Source organism: Epinephelus lanceolatus, chromosome 11 (genome assembly GCF_041903045.1).
Source record: "Epinephelus lanceolatus isolate andai-2023 chromosome 11, ASM4190304v1, whole genome shotgun sequence".
Classification (NCBI taxonomy): Eukaryota; Metazoa; Chordata; class Actinopteri; order Perciformes; family Serranidae; genus Epinephelus; species Epinephelus lanceolatus.
This window is the reverse complement of record NC_135744.1, coordinates 26304866-26328080: the sequence shown is the minus strand read 5'-3', so window position 1 is coordinate 26328080 and position 23215 is coordinate 26304866. Positions and strand designations below refer to the sequence as shown.

General features: G+C 40.8%; 2 protein-coding genes across 2 annotated transcripts; one reads left to right on the top strand and one right to left on the bottom strand.

Annotated features, from left to right (window-relative positions):
* The first annotated feature begins 276 nt into the window (after positions 1 to 276).
* gsx1 (GS homeobox 1) lies at positions 277 to 1695 on the top strand. The gene is made up of 2 exons (XM_033651254.2): positions 277 to 764; positions 868 to 1695. The coding sequence occupies exons 1-2, from the start codon at positions 386 to 388 to the stop codon at positions 1218 to 1220; spliced, it is 732 nt and encodes a 243-aa protein (XP_033507145.1). The 5' UTR covers positions 277 to 385; the 3' UTR covers positions 1221 to 1695.
* A 5890-nt stretch (positions 1696 to 7585) lies between these two features.
* On the bottom strand, positions 7586 to 22936 carry arhgap31 (Rho GTPase activating protein 31). Its single transcript, XM_033648325.2, has 12 exons — positions 22247 to 22936; positions 18709 to 18811; positions 18127 to 18271; positions 15979 to 16061; positions 15757 to 15864; positions 15457 to 15596; positions 15154 to 15361; positions 14922 to 15040; positions 14384 to 14440; positions 13608 to 14240; positions 13359 to 13507; positions 7586 to 12060 (listed from the first exon to the last, which is right to left on the bottom strand). Exons 1-12 carry the CDS (start codon positions 22344 to 22346, stop codon positions 10069 to 10071), a joined length of 3837 nt encoding a protein of 1278 aa, XP_033504216.2. The 5' UTR covers positions 22347 to 22936; the 3' UTR covers positions 7586 to 10068.
* Between the last annotated feature and the right edge of the window lie 279 nt (positions 22937 to 23215).

The following is a 23215-nucleotide window of genomic DNA, read 5'->3' as shown; positions in this document are numbered from 1 at the left end:
GTTTTCTCTCGCAAATTTAAGCTGTGCTCTATGATAAAATGAGAGTGATGATAAAAGGGAGAATGGGCAGTGCCGCCTCTTGCGGCGTGGGTGGGGCTGACAAGAATAGACTACATTATGCAGTTCATTTAGTTAACAAGTGAAATAATGGGGAAGCGTGCAGTGGGAATGCCGAGAGAAAGGCACAAAACCCTATTGAGAGCTCTCGGCCGCTTACAGCGTAACCGTCACATGGCCGAACCGAGTCCACGGCGGCTATTTAAGGAGCGGCGCTGCGCCTTCAGCACCACTTCGCTGTCCACCGTCCTGAGGAGAGCACGCTGACACAATCACGCGCAGGCTTCAACCTCTTCAAACCACACTGCAGAGCACCAAGTTTGCAAACATGCCGAGGTCTTTTCTCGTGGATTCCTTGATTTTAAGGGAGGCCAACGACAAAGGGAACGAGAACAACCCACCTTTATTCCCGTACGCCGTGCACTCGCCGCACCACCCGCATGGGCTGCCGGGCTCCTGCCACTCCAGGAAAGCCGGGCTGCTGTGCTTCTGTCCGCTGTGCATGACCGCGTCCCAGCTCCACCCGTCACCACCGACACTGCCGCTCCTCAAAGCGTCTTTTTCACCCTTCAGCTCACAGTACTGTCACTCAGCTCTGTCCAGACAACACTCTTCATCCAACAGCGTCAACCTCAGCCACGCACCGGGGATATACCAAGCTGCGTACTCAGTCCCAGACCCGCGACAGTTCCACTGCATCTCCATCGGTGAGTTAAGACTCATTTTACGCATGACTGAGTGGACAAAACCACATTTCACTTGTTTTCATAATATCACCGTGCATGACAATATCTCCTTATTTTTCCACAGAAAACAGCAACAGCAAACTTCAGAGCAGCAAGCGCATGCGCACGGCCTTCACCAGCACACAACTTTTGGAGCTGGAGCGAGAGTTCACCTCCAACATGTACCTCTCCAGACTGAGGCGCATCGAGATCGCCACATACCTGAACTTGTCCGAGAAACAGGTGAAAATCTGGTTCCAGAACCGCCGAGTGAAGCACAAAAAGGAGGGCAAGAGCAGCGGACAAAGGACTGGATCACATAACTGCAAATGCTCGTCCCTGTCAACCGCGAGATGCTCGGAGGAAGAGGAGGATGACATTCCCATATCTCCCTCCTCGTCCGAAAAGGAGGACGTGGACCTGTCCGTCTCCCCCTGAACTCTCCCACTTGCCTCCCCTCTGAAAGATTTTGGTCCTCATGATTTTGAATACAGCCAAAAAAAAGACTGATCCAATTGTGTTCAGTCGTGTGTACATAGAAAGAGAATATTTAATCAGGGAATTGCCCTGAATTATTGTATAGCTGTATACATGTTGTACGCTTTGTATGTAGTTTTTTTCTGAAAACGGTCCATTTGTTGTTGCCAATCCGATGAGTATGGTAGGCATATTTGTAAAGACAAACCCAAAAAACAATAGTAACATTGTTTATTAGTATTTTGGGGGAGACAGTATTTTGTATACATACTGGTTAGACTCATTCTATGTGGATGGAACTGTGACTTCAAATGTGGAAAGCTGGAGAGAAATCCTCATCGCTGAGATCACTCTGAAATTATATCTTCAGTGTAATTGAAAAATATTTATTTATTTAAAAATGTTGATACTTAAATAAAAATATTTCTGAGCGGCAGACTACGTTGTGGTGTGAGTTAAATATTTTGGTCTTTGCGCACCACTGAGTGCGCACGGTGGCGCGCGTAAACTCCGGTTAGTAACAGCAGTTTGGGTATTAAATTGTGGATAAAAAATATATAGTGAGAAGACAGATTAAGCAAATAGTGGGTGATATTCCTTGTTGAACATGATAACATGAATTACATCACACACATGGCATCGCTGTATGTGGCAACGTGTGTAGGGCATTATTTCAGACGTAAGACTCATTTTCTTGTCAATTTAAAATATATCTTTCATATTATTTTATATAAAGGTGCAGCTGCTGTGCGCAAGGGGTGTTTGGTGTGTGATAAAAAGACAAAAAAATGATTCACACGGTTCATGATTTTTGCTCAAAGAGACAAAAATAAATTGAGAAGTACATTTTATTGTGATATTCCCAGCCTGCACTGCACACCACAGACAAACAAAATATGCTCGTGTAACTAGAAGAAGCGCATCAGGCCACATGAGCTGAAATCCAGCCTGGGCGAGTAAATCAAATGCTCAATAATCTTTATCACTCAGAGGTGATAAAGACGTTGTTATGAGGTCCCTTTATGTGCTTTCCCTAGGGGACACTCAAACCAAATATCACTGCTTGGCTCTTTGGAGCTCTTTTCAAATTTCATCCCCAATGATCCGTCTCGTGTGACCGAGTTAATAATCACTCTGGTGAATAATGGTGCATCAGTAGTATGCATATTTTAAGATATCGATCTAACATGAAAACAAATGAGCAACAGACGCAGTTTGGTGTCCATGACCCCGTATTGTTCTTATTGTTAACGCACCAGTGTGGTCAAGTTTATTGTCAGTTTTATGAGCTCCAGGTGTGTTTCAGACTTCATAAAAGCCTCTCCACTTCGGCTAATATGATCCTTAGATAAGAAACATTATAATTAATTAGCATATAATAGGATTTTTATGGCAAATTTATTAAAATCTACAAAATGAAATAATGTGCCAAGTCGAATAACATGCAGCATCCTGAAAAATAAATCCACTCTTTAAGGGAGAAGACTTCTGCTGGCTATTTTGGTTAAATAAGTCTTAAAAGAGTGAATATGTATATTTTTATTCATGTTAAAAAAATATTAGATCTGATCACTATAACATCTTCAAAAAGACCAAACCAGGAGTTCAGCGTATGGTTCCAGTTTTGTTCGCCTATTTTACGCACCGCTACAGCTGCTCTCTGACTGAAGCTTTGGTTCTCAATATTAAATTTATTAAGTTGAATAGGCTTTAAATTGTATTTGCTTCCTTGGAAACGTATCTCTATACTTTTTAAAAGGGAGTAAAAAGTCTTAAATTGCGTACAGCACATTATCTGCATCGCTGTGCCTCTTTTGGATGTGAAGTTTCACTTGTAAACTTTCATTTAATTGTTCACTTAACCATTTTAACAAAACTCAAATATTTGCATTTGTTAAGATATGGGATTAGACTATTTTGTTAATTGCACCATAGAGCCCCATTTTGCTCACAACGTCCTCTGCAAAGCGCCCTTTATCCATTCAATAGCCCGGGGGTATGCGCCCTGGGGGAGCTTATACGCTCGGTGCTCCAAATGCTCAATTTATTTATTCTTAATTTTGTGCCGATCAATTCATTGAAGCAAAAAGGACTACGGTGTCTTTTTAAAAAGAAGAAAAGGGAATTGTGGACGTAACCTTGACGGAGCTGAGGAGAGGGCTCCCCTGACGCTGGAGAGCCGCTTGAGTCAACAGGCGCCCATCTAGCAGACTCGCCCTTGTCTTTATTCTGGCTAATTTTTTATTTACGGCTTTTCTTTGACATGTCTCTTATCTATCAGATTAAAAGAACAGCTTGTAACAAATCAGTCTGCACGATTTACAACAGCATTAAAAGGGGACAAAGGGAGCAGGCAGTCAGTACCTGAGAGTCTGGTAGACGGCGCGGCGCTGCAGCTGATTCGATGGTTTGAAAATACGCACGAAACAAAATACTTGAATCCTGAAAAAGAGCCTTTGTACGTTTCTTTAGAAATCAAGCAATTCTGCATGACAAAGGACAATTAATAAGCCGTCTTTTCACGACCAGCAGCTGGTTTCCCCGTCAAGGAAAGTTGGAAAAAATTCAGACTGAATGCGCGCAAAAGCCCTTTGCGCGCAGACAGCAACCCAAGGTGACCCATTTGGCACAGTTAAAATAACCAAGCCGAGGTAAAAGCGAGGGAACTGTCAAAAACATTTAAGCTGAAATATCTTGAAATTGCAAATCCCTTTATGTGGAGGGACGCTGCCGATGTGGGTTAGTCGTACAAAGGAGGTGGTTAAGTTGGAGAGGCTTTGGAAACGGACACGTGGCTTCTCAATGAGAGCTCTTTTGGACCCGCGTGGCTTGCTGAGGCACTGCACATTCAACTACTTTAAACTTATCCAGCTTAGTAAATGTGTGTAGTAAACTTAACACGTTAACCTACAAACTTTAACAAAATACTTTATAAACTTTTAAACACTTCAGTACATTTGTAACTTGTTTGTTTACTCGTTTTTAAAGGACAAATGCCTGCTGCTCCAGGCTTCCAGCCTCGCTTGTAAATGTGGAGGACTGAGTTATTGTTGGAAGAAGGGAAACTATTTTCAAGTGGATATTTTTTTAACAAGCATTTAACAATTTAATACAGTTTTATCTTCATATTTCATCACTCTATGGTGTTTGGTGGCGTTTTTATTTTGTGCGTTTTGGCCAATAAATAGTCTACTGGAAAGAAATAGGAAAAATACACATATAATTGTGAGTTTGTTTCTGCATCAATTGAAAATGTCATAGATTTTATTTATTTATGAACAGCTAAAGTCAGATAAAAAGAATCATGTACATAGTGTGTGTAATGGGTATTTTCTTCTTTTTGGTAGCCTACATCATCCAGACAACTCGTCTGGCTGAACATTTTCAGTTGCTCTCCATGTGTTGTTTTTTAAATGACTGTTAAAAATGGAGCATCAACACGTTTCATTATGGAGCTACTGTGAAAACAAAGTCTGTTGAGCCTGCTGAAGTGGAGGGGAAGGAAACCGCTCGGCGTCGCCTTGAACTCCGACTGTTTCTGCTGCAACATTTGAACCCATTCAGCTGTATATAATCTGTTTAACAGCTAATCAGTAATGTAAGATGAAGGACTGGCACGCAGCTTCACTTTTTCCTCACTTTCCCCCCCTCTAATTGAATATTCAACGCGCGCACCGTGCTCTGCTTGCCTTTTTTTCCTCAGTGTGCTTGAGAATACGCCTTTTTAATTCTCGGCCCATACACAAGCAGTGTCAAAGGTCGAGAAATAATGAACTGAGCAGACATGGAAGTGACCTCTGCGAGCGCCAGCGCTGCTCCAAAGTGACTGCTCCTGAATAGGGGTTTTGGTCAAAATATTTGATGTGACATTTGGATAAAATTACAGTGGACTTCTTTTTCCCTCACTGTCATTTGATTACTGTCACCTTCAGTCAGTCCACATGTGGACATGAATATCAGACTGGGAATTCGAGGCCTATATTGTCACCGAGGTAACAGACATTATAAAATAAATAACATTTCTTAAGACTGTATCATTTAAAAGCATATGTAATACAAATAAATATACACAGAGTTTTTTCTGGTACCATTTCCCCCACTCTGTATTTTTATTTAAAACACTTGTGCATCATGACGCGTGAGCCCTTCTGCATGTAACCTCCTGCACCGTGCTACTGTTTGGTGCTTTGTATTTTTACAAACAGCACATTTGTGACACGCAGTTGATCGCTCTGTACTGTGACAGTGATCAGACTTTACTGCGTTTTTGCGATATGAAATCACGCAGTTTAAAGTAAGAATTTCTATTGAAAAGCTCGACACAGAGGCAAGTGCAAGTTCTCTGGTGAAGCACACACATATACGCAAACCATATTTGGGCCACGGCTCACAGAGCGAGGGTAGAGAAAGAAACTGTCCCTACTAGGGCACAGTGCATGTTGATTCGTCGGAGCACTGAATGTACCTGAAGCACAGACTTTCAGTGTGTTTGTCCCGCAGTTCAGCGGCTCGCTCAGATGTGCAGTGTGGAGCAGGAGCGCCATCTGGCGGCAAAACCAGAGCTTGTTGCGTAACAAGAACTGCACAACCCTGCAGTGGGGAGTTTAACCAAAACACAACCGTATTATTAGTAGTTAAAGCAACATTTTCACTGCAGCCTACAGTGTCATTTTTATACATTAAAATCCCCTAGATAGGAATAAAAAAAGCTGCAAGAGGTCCCAAACACAGTATGTAACTGGGTGTACACAAACATCTGATCTCCAAAGGGCCCCAGGGGCCCCTTGAATACTCCTCATTCACACAGAAACACCACAGCCTCTTTTATATTACTCCTCTCAGTGCTTTCTGAAGGACTCTATTGAAGTTATGAAGCTCTCCAGAAAATAAAAGTATTTCCATCTAAAACTAAGATGTGAAATTTAGCATGTGATATTACAAGTTGTTTTTAACTTTTGGACAAACAAACAGACAGTCACTTTGGCACTATTTGGACAGCATCTTTGAACATGTAAAGCATGTGAGACAATTTTTCCAAAGCTCAATACCTGAAATTAAGGCAATACTCAGCCCAATATTCAAAATGTTCTGTTCTGGTATTATGGTGCACTGCTGTATCCAAGCAGAAGCTGTTGCTCGACTGCTGTGGGGTGGTACAATGAAACACTACACTGTCTATTTCACTACTTTCAAATTTATTGAAAAGGGCAAAACAAGAATGTAATGTGAGTGTTACTTACACTGTATTACCGTCAGTTGTGTTAGCTTTTATATAGTGTTATGAAAATAATAATTTTATAAATGGTTATTTTTATTTAATTGTTATGCAAATTAACGCCAGAACGTTAGTTAGCTAGCATAGGTACATTATATGCATTAGCACGGGACCCACCCCTGCAGATTTGGTCCCCTAGCATTGACTCCATGGCAACGGCCTTGCCTAAAATAAGTGCTTAAGCAAAGATTGGACTAGAGAAAGAAAAGACAAATGACTCGTGGAAACTTATTAACTTGAGTCCTTCCTATTGTACAGTATACTGTAAAACCTCAATTAAAAGCTTAGTCCTGCCTAAACACCCAGTCCCTTTTACTATCTGGGTGTAGCTACACATTTTGACAATTAAACGCCTGTCTCAATTAGAGGCCTGGTCTGGTTGCCAAGCAGTTCATCGTTATAAAACTTCTTCGGATGTATAAAAGTGGACTGTTTGCTACCTGCTAAAGCTAATGTTGGTTAGCTGCTTAGACTGCGCATATAAATATAAATGTTTAAACTTTTATGATTTTTGCAGTGCTGCACTTTTGTATGAAAGGAATTAAAAGTCTGTCTCATATAGATGCCTGTCCTAGATATAAGCCTGCTTTCAGTGATTTAAATAAATAATAGCTTGGGCTATTAATTGAAGTTTTACGGTAAATACTGTTTCACAAAATTGCCAAACATGTCCTTCACTTCACAAAAACACTGCAGCCAATAACAAAGCTCAAATCTGATGGGATCTTTGTGGTTTTCTCGTCTCTGAGTGATCTGTCACACTGACTACCACGTAATTTAGAGATGTCATTAGTGTAGTTTTAATTTAAAATGACTCTGATGACGCCTGATACCTGGTGTTGTAATGATTGCCACCCATCCTTGTCTGCTCAGATGACGTTTAATCCTGTGTATAAATACCCACAGTAGTCAGAAAAACTGCTAAACATCTGTTTGTCAAAGGGGAGACCTCAGGGAGCATTTCACAAATTAAAACCTCTTTTTTATTAACTGGTGAGTTGGATTGTCACTCTGTCTTTTGATGAAAGCCACATGTTGCAGAACCACTGACTCCTGTGATTTCCAGAGCTTTTTATTCTCATAACTTTTCGGTTGTAACAAAACTCATCAAGTGTCTTATGTACATTACATCAGGTGCTGCCATCAGATAATTAAGGCAAAACTTCTATCTCAAAATTCTCACTTCAGTTGTTTAGGCTATGAACACAGACGCTTCAGTCAGTCATTTTCAGTATCAACAAGTATACAAAAGTTACAAAAACAAATAACAAAAATCTCATTTCTCAAATATTTTTTTTGAATAAAACACTGTAATCATTCATCCAGTCCATCCAAACTACAGTATAAAAACACTGTGACCTTAATAACATCTTTAAAAAATATACTGTAACCTCCTTTGACATCCAAACTATGATACGCTCACGAGCACTAAAGCTAAATACATCTGATCCCGTGTTTTTTAAATGCAAAGAAAAGAAACAAAAACCTGGAGATACCATCATCTGACTTTGACTCAAACACATGGAATACAGTCAGCGTGCACAAAGTCCTGCAAGTCCTCCAGAGTCCACAATGCTGGTTCTTGTCGAACAACAATAAAGATGTTCACAAACATACAAAGCACTTCCAGAAAACAAAGATACACATGAATTAAAGTTCCTCTGTGGGTAAATACTATCAATTAAGTTTGCGATATATTTAAATCAGAAAAAAGAATTTCCTTTTAAATATTAATCTTTAAAAAAATCACATTGACATCAGCTTATCACGGAGCCAACAGCTACATACAGTATACAAGTATCAAGTTTACTTCATATCATGTATGTTAATACAGGAATAAATAAATCTTAATCTGCATGATCAGATTCATGGCTGTTAAACTGTTTAACAGTTTCATCATCGGTCCTTCAGTTTACCATTTACTGTTACCTTTTACCGCACACCTCCTGTATTCAGAGCCCTTCATGTTTGAGGCCAAATTCAGTTCAGAAATGATCATTTACGTGAAGATGTCATAATCTGATACAGAATAGATGGTTGATATGTCATTAAATTCAAATTATCTACCTATACCTATGTGTCATAACACGGTGGACACACATGGAATGTGTTTGCTGGTTGAACATGGTTCAGTCTGATTCTTTGACAGCTGAGGGTGCCACAGTAGAGTCCAGTTGATTGAAATATTGTGGAGACATAAAAAAATATATATATTTATGAAGTCCCACAACTGACATCAGGAAGTTTTTGTCCACATTTCTGATGACCACCACAAATTGTTTGGTGTTCATTAGAAACCTGGTGGCCTTTTTCCTTAAACAACTAATCCTTATGAATTAGAAACACTCAATTTAAGGTCCACTTACAAGCTTTTTGTGGAGATCTCAACTACATCTCACAGTCTTCCTTGGCAGATTAGCTATCACCATGACAACCGAATAAACTCCACCCTCTTAGACCTCTCAAAGACTGTGAGATGTGGTTGAAACCCCCTGGATAACAGCTAGTAAGATGACTAAAAAAAAGGGGGGGGAAAAGGGCTTTATTTATAATTAACTGAAAATGTTTGGGTTTTGGACCATTATTGTGACAGGATCAGCTAGTTGAAAAGTAGATTTTTATTTTATTTTATTTTATTTTTTTACTATTTTCTGATATTTTATAGACCAAACCATTAATCAACTAATCAACAAAATAACCAGCAGATTAATGGATAGTGAAAATACTCATTAGTTGCGGCCCTTGATCTCAGTCAAACTTAAAGGGGATGTATTGCACTCATTTTCAAGTTCATACTTGTATTTTGGGTTTCTACTAGAATATGTTTACATGCTTTCATTTTCAGAAAACACTGTATTTTCCTCATTCTGTCTGTGGTGCAACACCTTTCGTCATCCTCTGTCTGAGACACTCCGTTTTAGCGTCTGCTTTGATTGGTTAGTGTTTCCAAGTCTTCTGTATCTCAGTGTCTCTGCCAGGGAATGAATGTAATGAAGTATAGCTGCACTTTCTACTGTGAAAAATCCCCAATAAAACCTTCTAAACCAAAGTCTGCACAGCCGGACATGTTAAATATGATTCGTAACGGGGGAGAAATTAACAACAATGGCAACCAAGGTACCATGTTTTCCTGATACTAGCATGTAGCTACATGTAGCAGTGTAGGCTACATAATGTAAACACTTGCAGTAGTGTGCCTGGAGCAGATGGTCATATAAAGAAACCTGTCACGAGCTGACGTCAGCTTGGAGCTAAAGTAGTAAAAAAACATTGGAAACAAAGTCATTAGAATGGTCTGAAGCCTGAGGGTTTTGCTCACAGAGATTACTTTTACATATTTTGACCTCATTATTTGAAATTTTGGCCACATTTAATATGAACGTCTGATATTGTTACATTTATATTTGTAAGAAAATAAGAAAAAAAAGCATAATAGATCCCCTTTAAATGCCTTTCACATACATCATGGCTTCCTATTCTCCTTCCTATCTATTTACATACAATCAGTCTCATGGTCAGAGACTGCACCTCTAGTCACTCAATCTGTCTGTGGCTCCTGCTGTCAAATATCATCGACCTCCTCTGCGGCTGGTAGAAGCAGCTGGTTGATGTTTCCAGTCTCTGTCCACTTTTTGGAATAGTCATTTTGTTTTGAAGAGCGATCCCCTCCGTCGTTCTGAAATTCTCTGCCATCTCTTTAGAAAAAACATTCACTGCAGACGTGTCGTTAAGGCTCTTGATGGATGAGAGGAGTTTGCCGTCGTCTCCTGACGGAGGATAGTCCATGATGGGAAAAGGAGGGCTGAGCAGGATGAGACTTTGAGGCCTCTGCCTGTTCCTAAAGGATGGTCTTTGTAAGAGGTTCCCTCTGTTAGGTCTGGGACAATCTACAAACACTTCCAGACTGGGCGCGTGTCTCCTTGTGATGACTGGCAGCTCTGGCGTAGATGTGGTCTTCGCAGACTCAGCAACATGTGGGTGTTTTTGATGTTTGGGTGCAGGCTCTTTATTCTCCAGCTCCTCCTGTAGATCTGACATCATGGGAGGAGGTGCAGAGTAGCTTTTCTCTGCAGGCATTTTAGGATGTTCCTTTTCTTGTTCCTTTGCTGCATCAGAGTCCTTCTCGTGTCTGGAGGGAGGTATCTGACTGTACTGCACCTTCGGAGGGACGACAGGCACAGCTTTGGCCTGGCATGTTTTTATCATGAAGGCTGTTCGCACCGATGACACACTGACTGGGGCAGAGTTTCGGCGTAGAGGCGCCTGGCGATCACTCAGAAACAGCTCGAGCTCTGAGGGCAGCCTGCTGTGTACAGATTCAGAGGATGTCAGTAATCCTCTCTGAGAAGACGAAAGCTCTGGTGACTTACGGTTTTGCTGATTAGAAATGTCTCTGATGCATCGATGTCCCAGGTCTAAATTAAGTGAATATGGTCTATGTTTCGAAAAGAAGTTCTCCTCTCTTCTCTCTGCCTCCAAAGACATCTGTCTATAAAACCTCTGAGATGACACTGTGTTCTTCTGTTTTGTTGTGTTGCATTTCCCTGTGTGAGGTTGTGTTGTGTTACTGCTGTTCACCCCTGATGGCAAATATGTATATTTAGTTTCTGGTTTGCCAGTGGTAGTGTGAGGAATGTTGCCTGAGGAGTGTTCAGTGCTCTTGATGAGAGACTGTTTGTTGTTATCCACTGATGGAGATGAAATTGGAGTTTCCCCACGAGAGCTGAAGGGTGAGAGCTGGTTAAACAACTCCTCCACATCAGGTGAGTGAAGAGGACTGGTAACCCACTGCTTGCTGGAGCTGAAATCCTCCCAAGGCTCCACCAAGTCCAGCTCCTCTGAATTTCCTCCACTCCCTTCATCATAGTCGAGGTGTGGCAGCTCCAAGGTGTTCTGCCTCTCCTCCAAACACACTGACAGCCTCTGAATAACCTCCTCCTCAGGAATCAGATTCGTCTTTGCTTTGTCACAGGTGATGCTTTCATCTCCTTGAGCAACCTCCTGGTTCCCTGTTTTTTTGTTAGTATCCTCTGCTGCTGAGAAGCCGACAGCCATTGGAGTATCTTCTATTGTGAAAGGATTCATGGTTTCATCGATGCAGGTTTCCTTTAAAGGAGGCTGGCTCTGTTTGGTGTCATCTTTGTTTGAAGGTGTGATATTTACATGCAGATTCTTCTCCTTCACATCCAGCATGTCAGCAGGACGCATGTTTTCTGTGCTTTTGTGAAGAGAAAATAAGATGTCCGACTCCGAGGGTTGTTTCTTTGCAGAGTCCGATCCAGTGGCGATTACACGATCACTCAGAGAGGTATTTGAAGACTGCTCCCTGAATAACAACGACAGAGACGGAGAGCTGTGGCTTCGTTTTGACTTAACATCCATCGTTAACTTCATGCCCTCACAGGTGCTCTTGGAGCCAAAAACAGGTTTAAAAGTCTCATCCAGCAGGTCAATTTCAGGTTCAGTTATCTTCAGTTCTTGGTGGAGGTCAGGCCACAGATCTTTCTCAGTCAAAGATCCCTTGTCCTGTAGATATGGTAAACAAACAAAAACACAGATTATACACAACCATTTCTCATTCATTATAATAATCACCCTTATGTGCTGGTTCAAGTCAAAGATATGAGGGCAAAACATCTGAGCAGTATTTGTCGCTCACAAGAAATCCATCCATCCAGTGCTGCTGCCATTGCTGCAGTGACAAGATGTCGGTACTTGGTGTCTGCTGCCGACAGTGACAGCACTGAAGACTGTCAATTATCTAAATTAATTCAGTTAATAACTGACGAACTTTGGCATAATGTGTAAACATTTTGAATCTCTGCCACGGCTAAAAAAGTCACTTCTACTAAATGTAGCGCTGCTGTTGCTTTAGTTTAACGAGTGACTGTGTAAATTGGTGACTTTCAGGTGAATGTGTCTGTGATGGCTCATAGTAACTTAGCAAGAAGTAAAACTGAAGGCTTTTACAAGGACCCCTATGCAATCTGTTCATGTTTTCAACAGCTGCGTTCACTACAATCACCCACGACGCATTTAGCTGAGAGTATCCAGCTAACATGGGCACTCATCAAACCGATACCCAGACACCATTGTCTATGTTCTGTTTGTGATGCAGACCACATCATGGTTACTTTGTGGTCTTTATGTTGTTTTAGTTAGAGCACCTAACATTATATTTCACAGTAACACCACAGTTAGTTGATTGACTTGATGTATTCTGTGGGGCAGCTAGCTAGCTAAGCAGTGTTAACTTAGCTGAAGTTTAGGTTTGACACTGCTGTTGAAGCAGCTGAGAGCTGTACAGATTCTTCCCAAACTCATAGACATTGTTGTCTAAAGTGATGTCACATAGAAAGTAAGGTCAAACTAGGAAACTGTTTGCCTCTTAGGAAAGCTTGTATTCAAATGCGAAGTGAGACACCGCCACAGTAATGGGGACTTCTTTATGTCTGCTACTTTCACAGACTTGTGCAGAGGATTGTAACTCAAATAGTGCAAACAAGTGCTTCCTCTCTTACTTTGAAGCAGGGATATATAGAGACTCCGATAATTAAATTCCAGTTATGTGACAAAATTTGACTTGACTCGGTATTGACCTGAGTATTGGATGGACCAATGATTAATCTGAGGGTGCTAACAATTAGACAAATACCGATAGCACATGGTGTTTGATTTGCTGAAGTTTACATTTTGATTGAAATATTTTTAGCCTTTTATCTTGAGAAACTTCTTTTGATGATAAAATCAACAGAACACTTAAGCTCAGATGAAAGATGGCATTTGCAACGCTGCTGAAGTGGAACCACAACTACATGATTTACCAGTCGCATAGTTATCTGCTGGTTGTGCACTTCTTTCCCAGGAGATGGCACTGCATCTTTGCCTTCTCTTGCACTTGCAAGAAACGCTGGTTCCAGTTCAGAAGTATTCATCCCTCCTTGACTTTCTTGCACCACTTCTTTGCTTGCATCTGAATAAAAAAAAAGGTTGTTTTTTTTTATGACATCCTATCACGACTTTTATAACGTGACAAGCCATTTTAAAAGTGAGATAAAGGAAGAAGTCCTCACCCTCTGGAGGGACTCTCAAGGTCAACTCCATGTTTTTCTTCTCTGTTCCTTCCTGCTTCTTAGATTCCAGTTGGGGGAAAGTGTTGCTCTTTTTAATGCTGCTGGTCGGCTCTGAGCTCTCTTTACTGGGTTTTAGAGAAGCTGCTTTTTCCTTGGCGTGGGTCCTGCATGGCGTGCTGTTAGAGCTGATAACGGCTGAAACACGTAGGGGTACGGATACAGCAAAAGGCTCAGATATGTTGACGGCTCTGCGCTGATGCCTCGGCGAAGACTCCAACGGGAAGAAGCTTCCCGGGAAGGAGGGCCGAGAGGAGCTGTTGTGGGAGGAGCCTGAGTACAACATCCTCCTGTTTTTCGGAGAGGTGGGCTTGTAGCCGCTGACGTCGTCACCTTTGTACACCTTCAGTTGCTCTGGCAGTGTTTTTTGAGGGGGCGCAGAAGCACTTGGCGACCTCTTTTGGTTCATGCTAGAGCTCCAGCCACCTGTTGCCCCGTCAGCTTTCGTCCCTTTAAACTCCCAGTTTTGGTCGTGTTCACTCAGGTCATAGAGCGAGTCTGATCCCAGCGTTCTGGATTTTACATCTGGAACATAACTGCCACCAGCTGGACTGTTGTTTCCTGTGGTGTCATCATCTGTACAGTAAAAATAACACAAGTAATAAAGCAAAATTGTAAGGAAATATCTGTCATAGATGCAACACCATTTCATAGCAACATTTGTAGTTTGCAAAATTAAGTTTTGTGTTTACATAGATATATGTAGGTTTTAGTCCCACCTGTTGGTAAGGAGCACAAGGACTCCATGCTCCTGGATGGCCGAAGAGCTGCCTTTTCTGTTGGAAAAACATAATTTTAACACACTTTCACAAAACATTTTAAGTATTTGAAGAGTGTAAAAAAAATGAAAGTTGCAACTCAATTTAATTTTTTTTGTTCAACCAAACTAGATTGTTTCATCTGAATAAATTCTACAAGCAGATGTAACACTATGTAGTATTTCAAGTCCAAAAAACAAAATTCTTTAAAAAGAAAAAAGTATAGTGGTGTCCTCTGAGCTACCTGTGTAACATATTATCATAAAGCTATTGATAATAGTCCTACACATATGTTCTTTATCTATACTCCTCATTCTATAGCTTACATGGTCGGTACTTGGTCAATCACATTCACAACTTACCACTATCTGTAGGGCTCTACTGATGTGTGCTTGCGAAGTTAATTGTTCACTAGACTATTTTAGACTGCAGGAACCACATATACATCAAGTGACCTTTCCTTTAAATGTATATGTTTGATCATTGTCAGACATTTTACCTGTCGACTGTGCTCTTATGAACACGCTGCCATTCCGGCTCAGTTTTCCCTTCGAGTCCACTGACCGTCCCAGATTGAAGATGGACTTCCATTTCTTGGATTTCCCAGAAAACTTCCTCCTGACAGATAAACAGAGATTGTTATGCCCAGTGCTATCCCACAGCTAGTAACAGTTACAGTTATCGTACATGCATCAAACATTCTCAATGGACTGAATCCAAATTTTTCATACTTGCTGTCTGATATGTCTATGACGGTGTGGTAGAGCGTGGCAGTGCTGGTATCAGGCAGACTGTTCTCTCGCTGGCGTTCTCTATGCACAGGATGGTTTGGACTTAAGGAGCGGGCCTGTGCTTCTTCCAGGCTCATCAGTTTCATTGGCCCACACTGGCCACTGATCGGTAGTGTGGCATACTTCTCCCCACACTTCAAATTTGGTCCTATGGAAGTATAAGAAGTCAGTTTTTTCAGTGGTGTATTAGCAAATCCTTATGCCGGATAAGTCACCCACAAAATAATCTGTTTGCATTCATACCTTCTTTGGGTTTGATTTGCGCAGAGTCACTGAAGATCTCCTCTGTGTGGTTTAGAATAAACTCAACCACTGACTGCTGTATCCGCACCTCCTGGAAAGCCATGTCTCCATTACCACATGACGACTCAATATCTTTAGATCTGAGAAAATGAGATGAAAACAATCTTTGAATTTCAGAAGAAAAAAAAATACATATATGTATGCACATTTTCCAAAAACAGAAATCCATGAGAGCTTTTAGTATGAATACTCTGAAGTTAAAGGAGCAAAAACTTTATTTAGACTGGAAAGAATCCCCACCTTAACAGATTTGGAGCCCAAACCAGTGCCAGGTTACGTGTATGCATGTTTGTCTTGGTGCTTAAGGTGGCAAGGTGGGCCAAGTGCTTAGTAAGGTACTCCAGAGTCCTGAGGAGAGTTGACAAACGTTTCTTGTCAAACATTAGCTGTAAACCCTGACAAACAGAACAGACAGTTGTACGATTGTCTTTACTGCTGAGAGTGAAAAGGGCTGAAGTTCACCTGAAGTGAGGCGTCGGCAGTTCTTTGATGACCCTCTGAATGTGCAAAAGTCTCTCATGATCCCCCTGGACCGTGACCGCTTCCTGCATGCAAATCAGACAGATGTCCATGTCAGAATAAGTCATGTGATGATGAACGTGTATGACCCTGCATGCTTCCCTCAAGCTTCCCAACCCAGTTATCCCTGCTGAACAAATGTAAACAGACGTGCCGGTATGCGTGCAGTCAAACTAATGTGATTGTGGCCCAAACTGCTGAGCATGTTAGCTGCATTTGTAAGTCATGCGTGAGGTCATCAACATGGGTAGTTATTAATACATGCTCTTGCGCAGTCTTGTGCCATTATATGTAACAGCCTAAGAACATAGATTAACTCCAGAATTGCATGTCACATTCTAACAGTCAACATAATCCCAGATCACTCAGGTGTTCTCATCAATAATCTATCTATCAACCTATTTAACAATTTACACATTCTGCTCAATGCTCATGTTGTTAAGACTGAGTTCATCCCTCCCAAGACAACTTGGCGAGAGCAGGAAAACTGGTTTTTGGTGTGTGTTTCTTTTTCATATTATGCCACCTGAGGAACTATATTTTCCTGAAACTCTGCAGTACTGGAGTTTTCAGGCACAAGCAGCATAAAATGTATGAATGCCAAGGTATGCTAATGACTGTCAGGGTACACAAAAAGCTACACAGAAAGCATGAACCAGGTCTTACACTTTCCTCCTCTCCTGCTTCTCTCTAAAAGTCTCTTTGACATTTACAGTTCATCCAGCAAAAGCTTCACTATCATACTGAATGTAGAGATTGTGTCACCCAAATTTTGGCCACACAAGTTGCCAGTTAAATTTGTAATAGTTCCGGGATAGCGTACTTTTAATGTTTTTTGCTCTTGGTTTATTACTAACATTACTAAGGGCGGAGCTAGATGTTTTAAACACTCAGGGCTCAGCCCAAACTTAGGGAGGGTCTAGGGACATTTACAGCAGCTATATGCACTATTTTCCAACCATTTTAGATAATAGAAAGCCTAAAAATCTGTACATCATTTCGGAAAAACAATAGTTGCCAAGGAAAAAACATCATCCTCTTGAGGAAATATCTACACATTTTGGATCGAATTGCTCTCCAACTGTCTTCATCAGTCTGAAACTACATCACAGCCCCATGTCCTGCCACCTAAAAAGAGGCAAAGCTTGTCTGATGTGCTTTTTAAGTCCCATAACACAGGTAGGGTAGTAATTTGGCGTAAACAGCATTAATCTTGAAACCTATTGTTGTTAACTATGCTGGAGTAGAGTTCACAGTTTGAATCTATGCTACAATAATCTGGGCTGTTCTAATTACAAATCAGTGTTCCCCAACAATGCCAAAGAAACTGGGTCTTTAATACTCTGACTTGAACATTAGGCCAACAGAAGAACATTTACTCAGTTATATTAGATTTCTGTAGGGAATAACATAGTAGGATAAACGTATATTCTTGTCTGAATGACGCAAAGTTGAAGGTATTTGAAAACCCTTAAAGATTGGGGGCTTTTAAAGGGCCAGAAACAAAATGTTTTCATCTTCAAATCCAGCTTCAGTCACACAGGGCATCAGAGCAAATTGTTACTTGCCAGAGCAGCCTGGCCAGCCTGTTTTCCCACAAAAAACACACACATAAAACATAAAACAGATCATAACTCAGTCTCTTACAATCTGTCGTGTCATACAGTATATGCAGGGACATATTTTTATGATTACGGGCAGCAAAAGTTTTAATAACAGAGATGATTAATGATAGTAAATCAAACTTTTATGTAATTACGTACTGCAGCATGTTCTGCTTACAGTTCGCTTGACATCTGCTATTGGTACTGTACTCTCCAGGGAAGAGTTGAAAACAGTTCAATCAACGGTGAGCCAGAGAAGTGAGGTCACACTCGAGAAAATGATAATAAATAAGCTCTTTATAGTGCTGACACAAATATACTAAGTGATCCTGTGGTATAAATGCTGCTTATTGACGTGTGGTGTTGGTGTTGCCATTCTATCTGTTACTAATTATTCTTTGTAAAGCATGACTCTGCCGTAAAACCGCTTGTAGGCCACGCAGGATATTTTTTCTTCTCGCTGTAAATGTGAATCGAATGTACTCACAGTGAATTTGCTGTATAGCTCATATGTGAGCAGAGGATTGGGTAGCTCCCTGAAGAACAGCTTACATAAGGAACCCACACAGTGGATGTCCTGGAGGTACACTTCCTTTGTAAGGTCAGGGCACGCCTCGGAGCAGAATTCCTGCCTGCACACACACACACACACACACAGAGAAAAACATGCACACACAGTTAGCTGAATGCTTTGATTGTTACCACCCCTGCTAACTTCTGTTGCAGTACGTTGGTGTGTTAGATTGAGGTCTAGCCATTCAACTAATGTTGCTGTGGCAAAATATTCTGTGAATTAGAGATAACCATGGGTATTTATTCAGCCTGCAGGGATCAAGAAAAGTAGCTGGACTAGTGCTAACTATATGGGTGTGATTTGAGATCATATTTGAGTTACAGTGGCATGAATTTCTACTGAACAGCTGGAGCAAACAGGATGTATACACCAGCATAAAGAATATGAGGCTTAAACACTGCTTTGTATTGCACTCATAAGTCTCATCATCTGACGACTAATATTTCTATGACGCAAGGTTTTTGAGAAACTTTACTGTACATGTTGCACGAGTACCTGAGACGCTGGATATTTGAGGTGACCCCCGACAGTCTGTAGATCCCGTCCACAATCCCATGCTCCTCAATAAACTCTGCACACTTCTTCAGAACCTGAGGAACTGAAGTAAAGAAACTGTGTTAGTCATATACTTTTAGTCATACTTGCTGGTCACATTAATCGTTAAAAGCAGGAGAATGAACTGTATATGTAACATGTCAGCACTAACAATGCACATAAGTGACTTCATGGTATATAAGGGGTTTGTTCCACCATGTCTGTTTTCTATTCCTTAGGGCCGCTGATTGTAGGTGGACTTTGACAGGAAGTTAAAAATGGTTTGTTTGTTTCAGAGGAAGGTTGACACACCCAGTCCTTGTAGCTGGTATTACTTACGACATTTCCTCTAATAGAAAACGGCTTTTGAAATGTTACCACTGACCTGCACTGCTTTTCTCAACTCCAGTACATCACTTTCTGTACACAGGCCTGTTTACCTGCAGTTTTTTAAGAACTCTGTACAGATTTAACTGTGCAGCTACATCACATGCTCTGATTCAGTCTGACCACAGTTTCTCTTTAGCTAATACTGAAACTAACAGTTGATTACAAATCAGGGAACTTGGATCAGCTGATTCTGAAGCTGTATGTGTTGTAATTTTGATTGCATTTGGATTTCTTTTTTTAAACACAGACAGTTAAGTCCAGCTGTCTTTTGGCTGTAGTTATGTTTAGAGTGTGATTGAAGAAACACACTGGTAAAGAAGAGGGAAACAGTGGTGTTGCCAAGGGGTGGCCAGGGCGGGGGGAACAGCTACTCTGATACAATTGCTGGCCCATGTTGTGTTCCTTCCAGTCTATGTATTCATTCAAATTATAGCTGCATATTTGGCTTATTAAGGAAAAGGACAACCAGCCTATTTGAAGAACAATGAATTGCATAACATGTGTATGTATAGATACATAACACATCGAAACATTTATTCAGTAATGTCCCAGTAATTATTTGATCAATTGGTAGTGACTTTTGTACACTTTTTCTATTGTAACTACACATCTCTTACTGTTGAGTACAAAACTGATCATCTTGCAAACAAAATTAATCTCCCACAAAATGAAAGATTCATCTCAATGGTTCATTTCTCAGTAATTGCCGCAGACACCAAGAATCTGCCATTTACATTCTCATCTATTTGACTTAATTGGACTTCTCTGTGACATGCCTGTGGTCAAATACAACTCTGGAGCCGTCATTTAGTGCCTCTCGCTCTCTGCGCTGAGGACAGATTTCTGCTTCTTGTCGACTGGTTACAAAATACAGTTTGGCCTGAAGTTTAAAGATGCTTTACAGTGACACATGAAAGTAAATCAATGCACTGTGTGTGGCGGGGAAAGTTAAAGTAAAAATAAAACTCACGCAGAGTCAACAGATGCAAGTTATTTGTTTCTGTAATAATGTTAAATGTTCCAGTAAACACTGAAACCGGAGCTGTTGCTCAGTGGTCGGCTTTACAAAAACCCCAACAGCCCTGCAGTCTTTCTTTTGGTCAGGTTTTATAAAACATGTTCTTTGGTAACATTGTTGTGTGTCGACTTTAAAGGTTCAGTGTTATAAAATTGGCCAAGTGAAGGATTATGTTTGTATATTTTCCTCCATGGCATGTTTGGGTATCTGCTGATTTAGAGTTGCTTCCCTGAAATTATTGTAGTTTCACAATGTCAGCATAAAATTGTCCCAAATGTTATAAACAACTTAACTTAACCATGATTCATCTTGTCTGTGTGAGGTAGGAGATATGAGTCTCATACCCTTTTTGCGTCCAACTTAAAGTCTTTATTGCTCACTCTCTATTTATCGTGATTATTTAAGATATTCCAATGTTTAATTTCACAAACGTTAAATTTAAAAAGTATTTTTTCTCTTTAGAGACTTCTCACAAATACCAAGAGATTGGGAGTGTGTAAGCTTCCAACTTGTATTGTCACTTGTTAAAAGTGGGGTAAAAATAATTAATTCAACGTAACGCTGCTTGATTTTCTGTGCAGTTGTGATGCGTAAATTGGATCTATTTCAATGCTTAAAGAAGTATTTCACTGCTCGAAAGACAGTCTATGGAGGAGAAAGACAAAAACACTTTCGAAATTGGTGCTACGTCACCAGAGAAAACAGAAAAATGGCTGTGGCGTTCACTTTTGCTCAAGAGGTAGAAAACTTCCAACTACCAGAATGTACTGGACCAATAAATGCTCCCTCTGGTGGGTGATGTAATGTGAGTTGCCTGTCTGAAAGCAATATGACAGCTGGCTGGTAACTAATGGATGTTGCTGAGCCTGAGCTGAAATGGTGGCAGCTAGCAGTGCTAGCATTAACAGTGCTAACAATCCTAACACAGGCAACAGTGCTGAAGGGGCTAACTGTTAACCTGGAGGGGAGCTAGAGGGTGGGCATTACACTTCGGTGGGAACACTGTCCTGCCACCGTGTGTTGAAATGGCGTTATCAGTGGTAACTGCCGTATTAGGAGAGACTCATTAGGAGTTTGACTTAATTCTCTGCTCAGGATGTCACTACTCCACTCTGTTTTTACATGATAAATAGTTGTTTGCCGCTATATTAATGTTCAAAATCTCATAAATAGGACCTTTAACATCTACTTTGTGTCTCTGTTAGTTTGTCAGGAGCTTCCAGTAGTTCTCAATAGCACTAACATGATGCACTAACAGTCTAAAATCACAATATGTCTGCTGAACATCCATGAAGGAGGGGTATGACCAAAACCTCCTCCCTCACTTCCTGCTCCGAATGCCCCGCCTTGCAGTGTCCACTCTAACAGGTCTTCCTTAAAGTTATCCTCAGCACAGTTACTCATATGCCTCTGCACGTGGGAGATTTCTGTTCACTTTTTTTTTTTTTTTTTTTTTTTTTGACATGTCATGGTGCTCCCAAAGACAAAATCACAATGATGGTTGTTGGGAAAAGAACATATGATCAGAATAAAGAAAAAGGGGTATAAGCTGACCACAGATTTGAATATTTAATAATACATTTTGTTTCTCTTCTGTTTTTTCTTGGCTCATTATTTTCTCTCATCCATAGGCAGAAGCACCGCCCAGTCTTTTGTCAGACACAAAACTAGTCATAGGAGCTACTGTATAGTCACTGTAGGAAATTAACACAAAAAAATGTTAAGAGCCACACCCTAAGTCACAAATGACCATTTAATATAGCCAGTGTGTGAATGAATGGCCTTACTACAGTTAATGTAAAACACATGTATATCTACTATTCATATATGTAACCTTTGAACAAAGCCTGTATTTGATATATAAAGACACTTTTTGTCCTTTATGTCTTAATTTTGACATGTAATGTGTATGTAAAGGGTTATAATAGCCATAATAATCAAGAAAATGACAAATAAAGCTAAATTTTCAGTATAAATGATATCCTCTATGTATGAGTCAAGTAACTGATGAAAAAAATAGTGTGTAGTTTGATAATAGCTGATTGTGAAGGAGTGTTAGATTTTAAAGAAAGCAAATTACAAAAAGATTACCATCTTGTCCTGAATTCTGGAGATGTTCTGTCAGGTCACAGCCGAATGCATTTTCACTTCCTTTCTTTTTGGTCTTCTGCTTAGTCCCTTTATTCTTCATGTGTCTCCAGTTAGTAGTCCCGATGATTAAAACAAACAGATCCTTGGAGGTACAGCGATCGATCCATATGACCCCAGGAGAGGTTGAGTTTGTAGGTCAAAAAAGCAGCCACATAGAAATCCCAGCGATCAGTTCCCAAAACTCTGCATCCGCTCACATTCTGACTAACCACACTGTTGGAGGCTGAGAGCAGAAGTGACGTCACATTTTGAACTTTAAGTCCTTTAGATTGCCATAAATTGAAGTGATGATCAAAGAAAAGTCATGGTGTGACTGCTGCTTGGCCAGGACGTGGCAGTCGGCTGCTTTATCTCTGAAGGATTTGCAGAAACAGCGTTAGAATCGGTTGGTTTCCTGTTGTTTTTTTACCCCCAGCCAGTCTCTGCTCCTTTTTATCTCCTCCTCTTTTCCTTCATTCCACACAGTCTCCCCTTTTCACTGGCTTCTCTGTAGCTGAGGAAGCACATCAAGAGAGGCAAATCTCCTCAGGGAAATTAGTTGTTTTAAATCTGATTTCTACTTTGAGATTTTTTGAATATTCTAAGTTTAGAGATGGACTCGTGGCAGTGGTGTGGCAGGGATTTTTGAAATGTTGAGTCTGTGTAAAGGGGAGGGAAGTGAAGTGAGGGGAGGAGAACAGCTGACTTCTGTTTCTCTCCTGGTTTAGGAATTACTGGCCTCTTTTATCCATTTTTTTTTTCATGTGCCCAAACTTGGAGCTGACGGGAAAGCTGCTCTCTGCCTTCCTGAATGCTCCCAATGTATACAATTTCCTGTGCAGAGAGCCCGGGCTCGAAAACAAAAACAGACGGGTTCTGAAGGAAGAGGGAAGTGGGAGGTGACTGAAGTGAGGGCCTGAAGGGCACAGA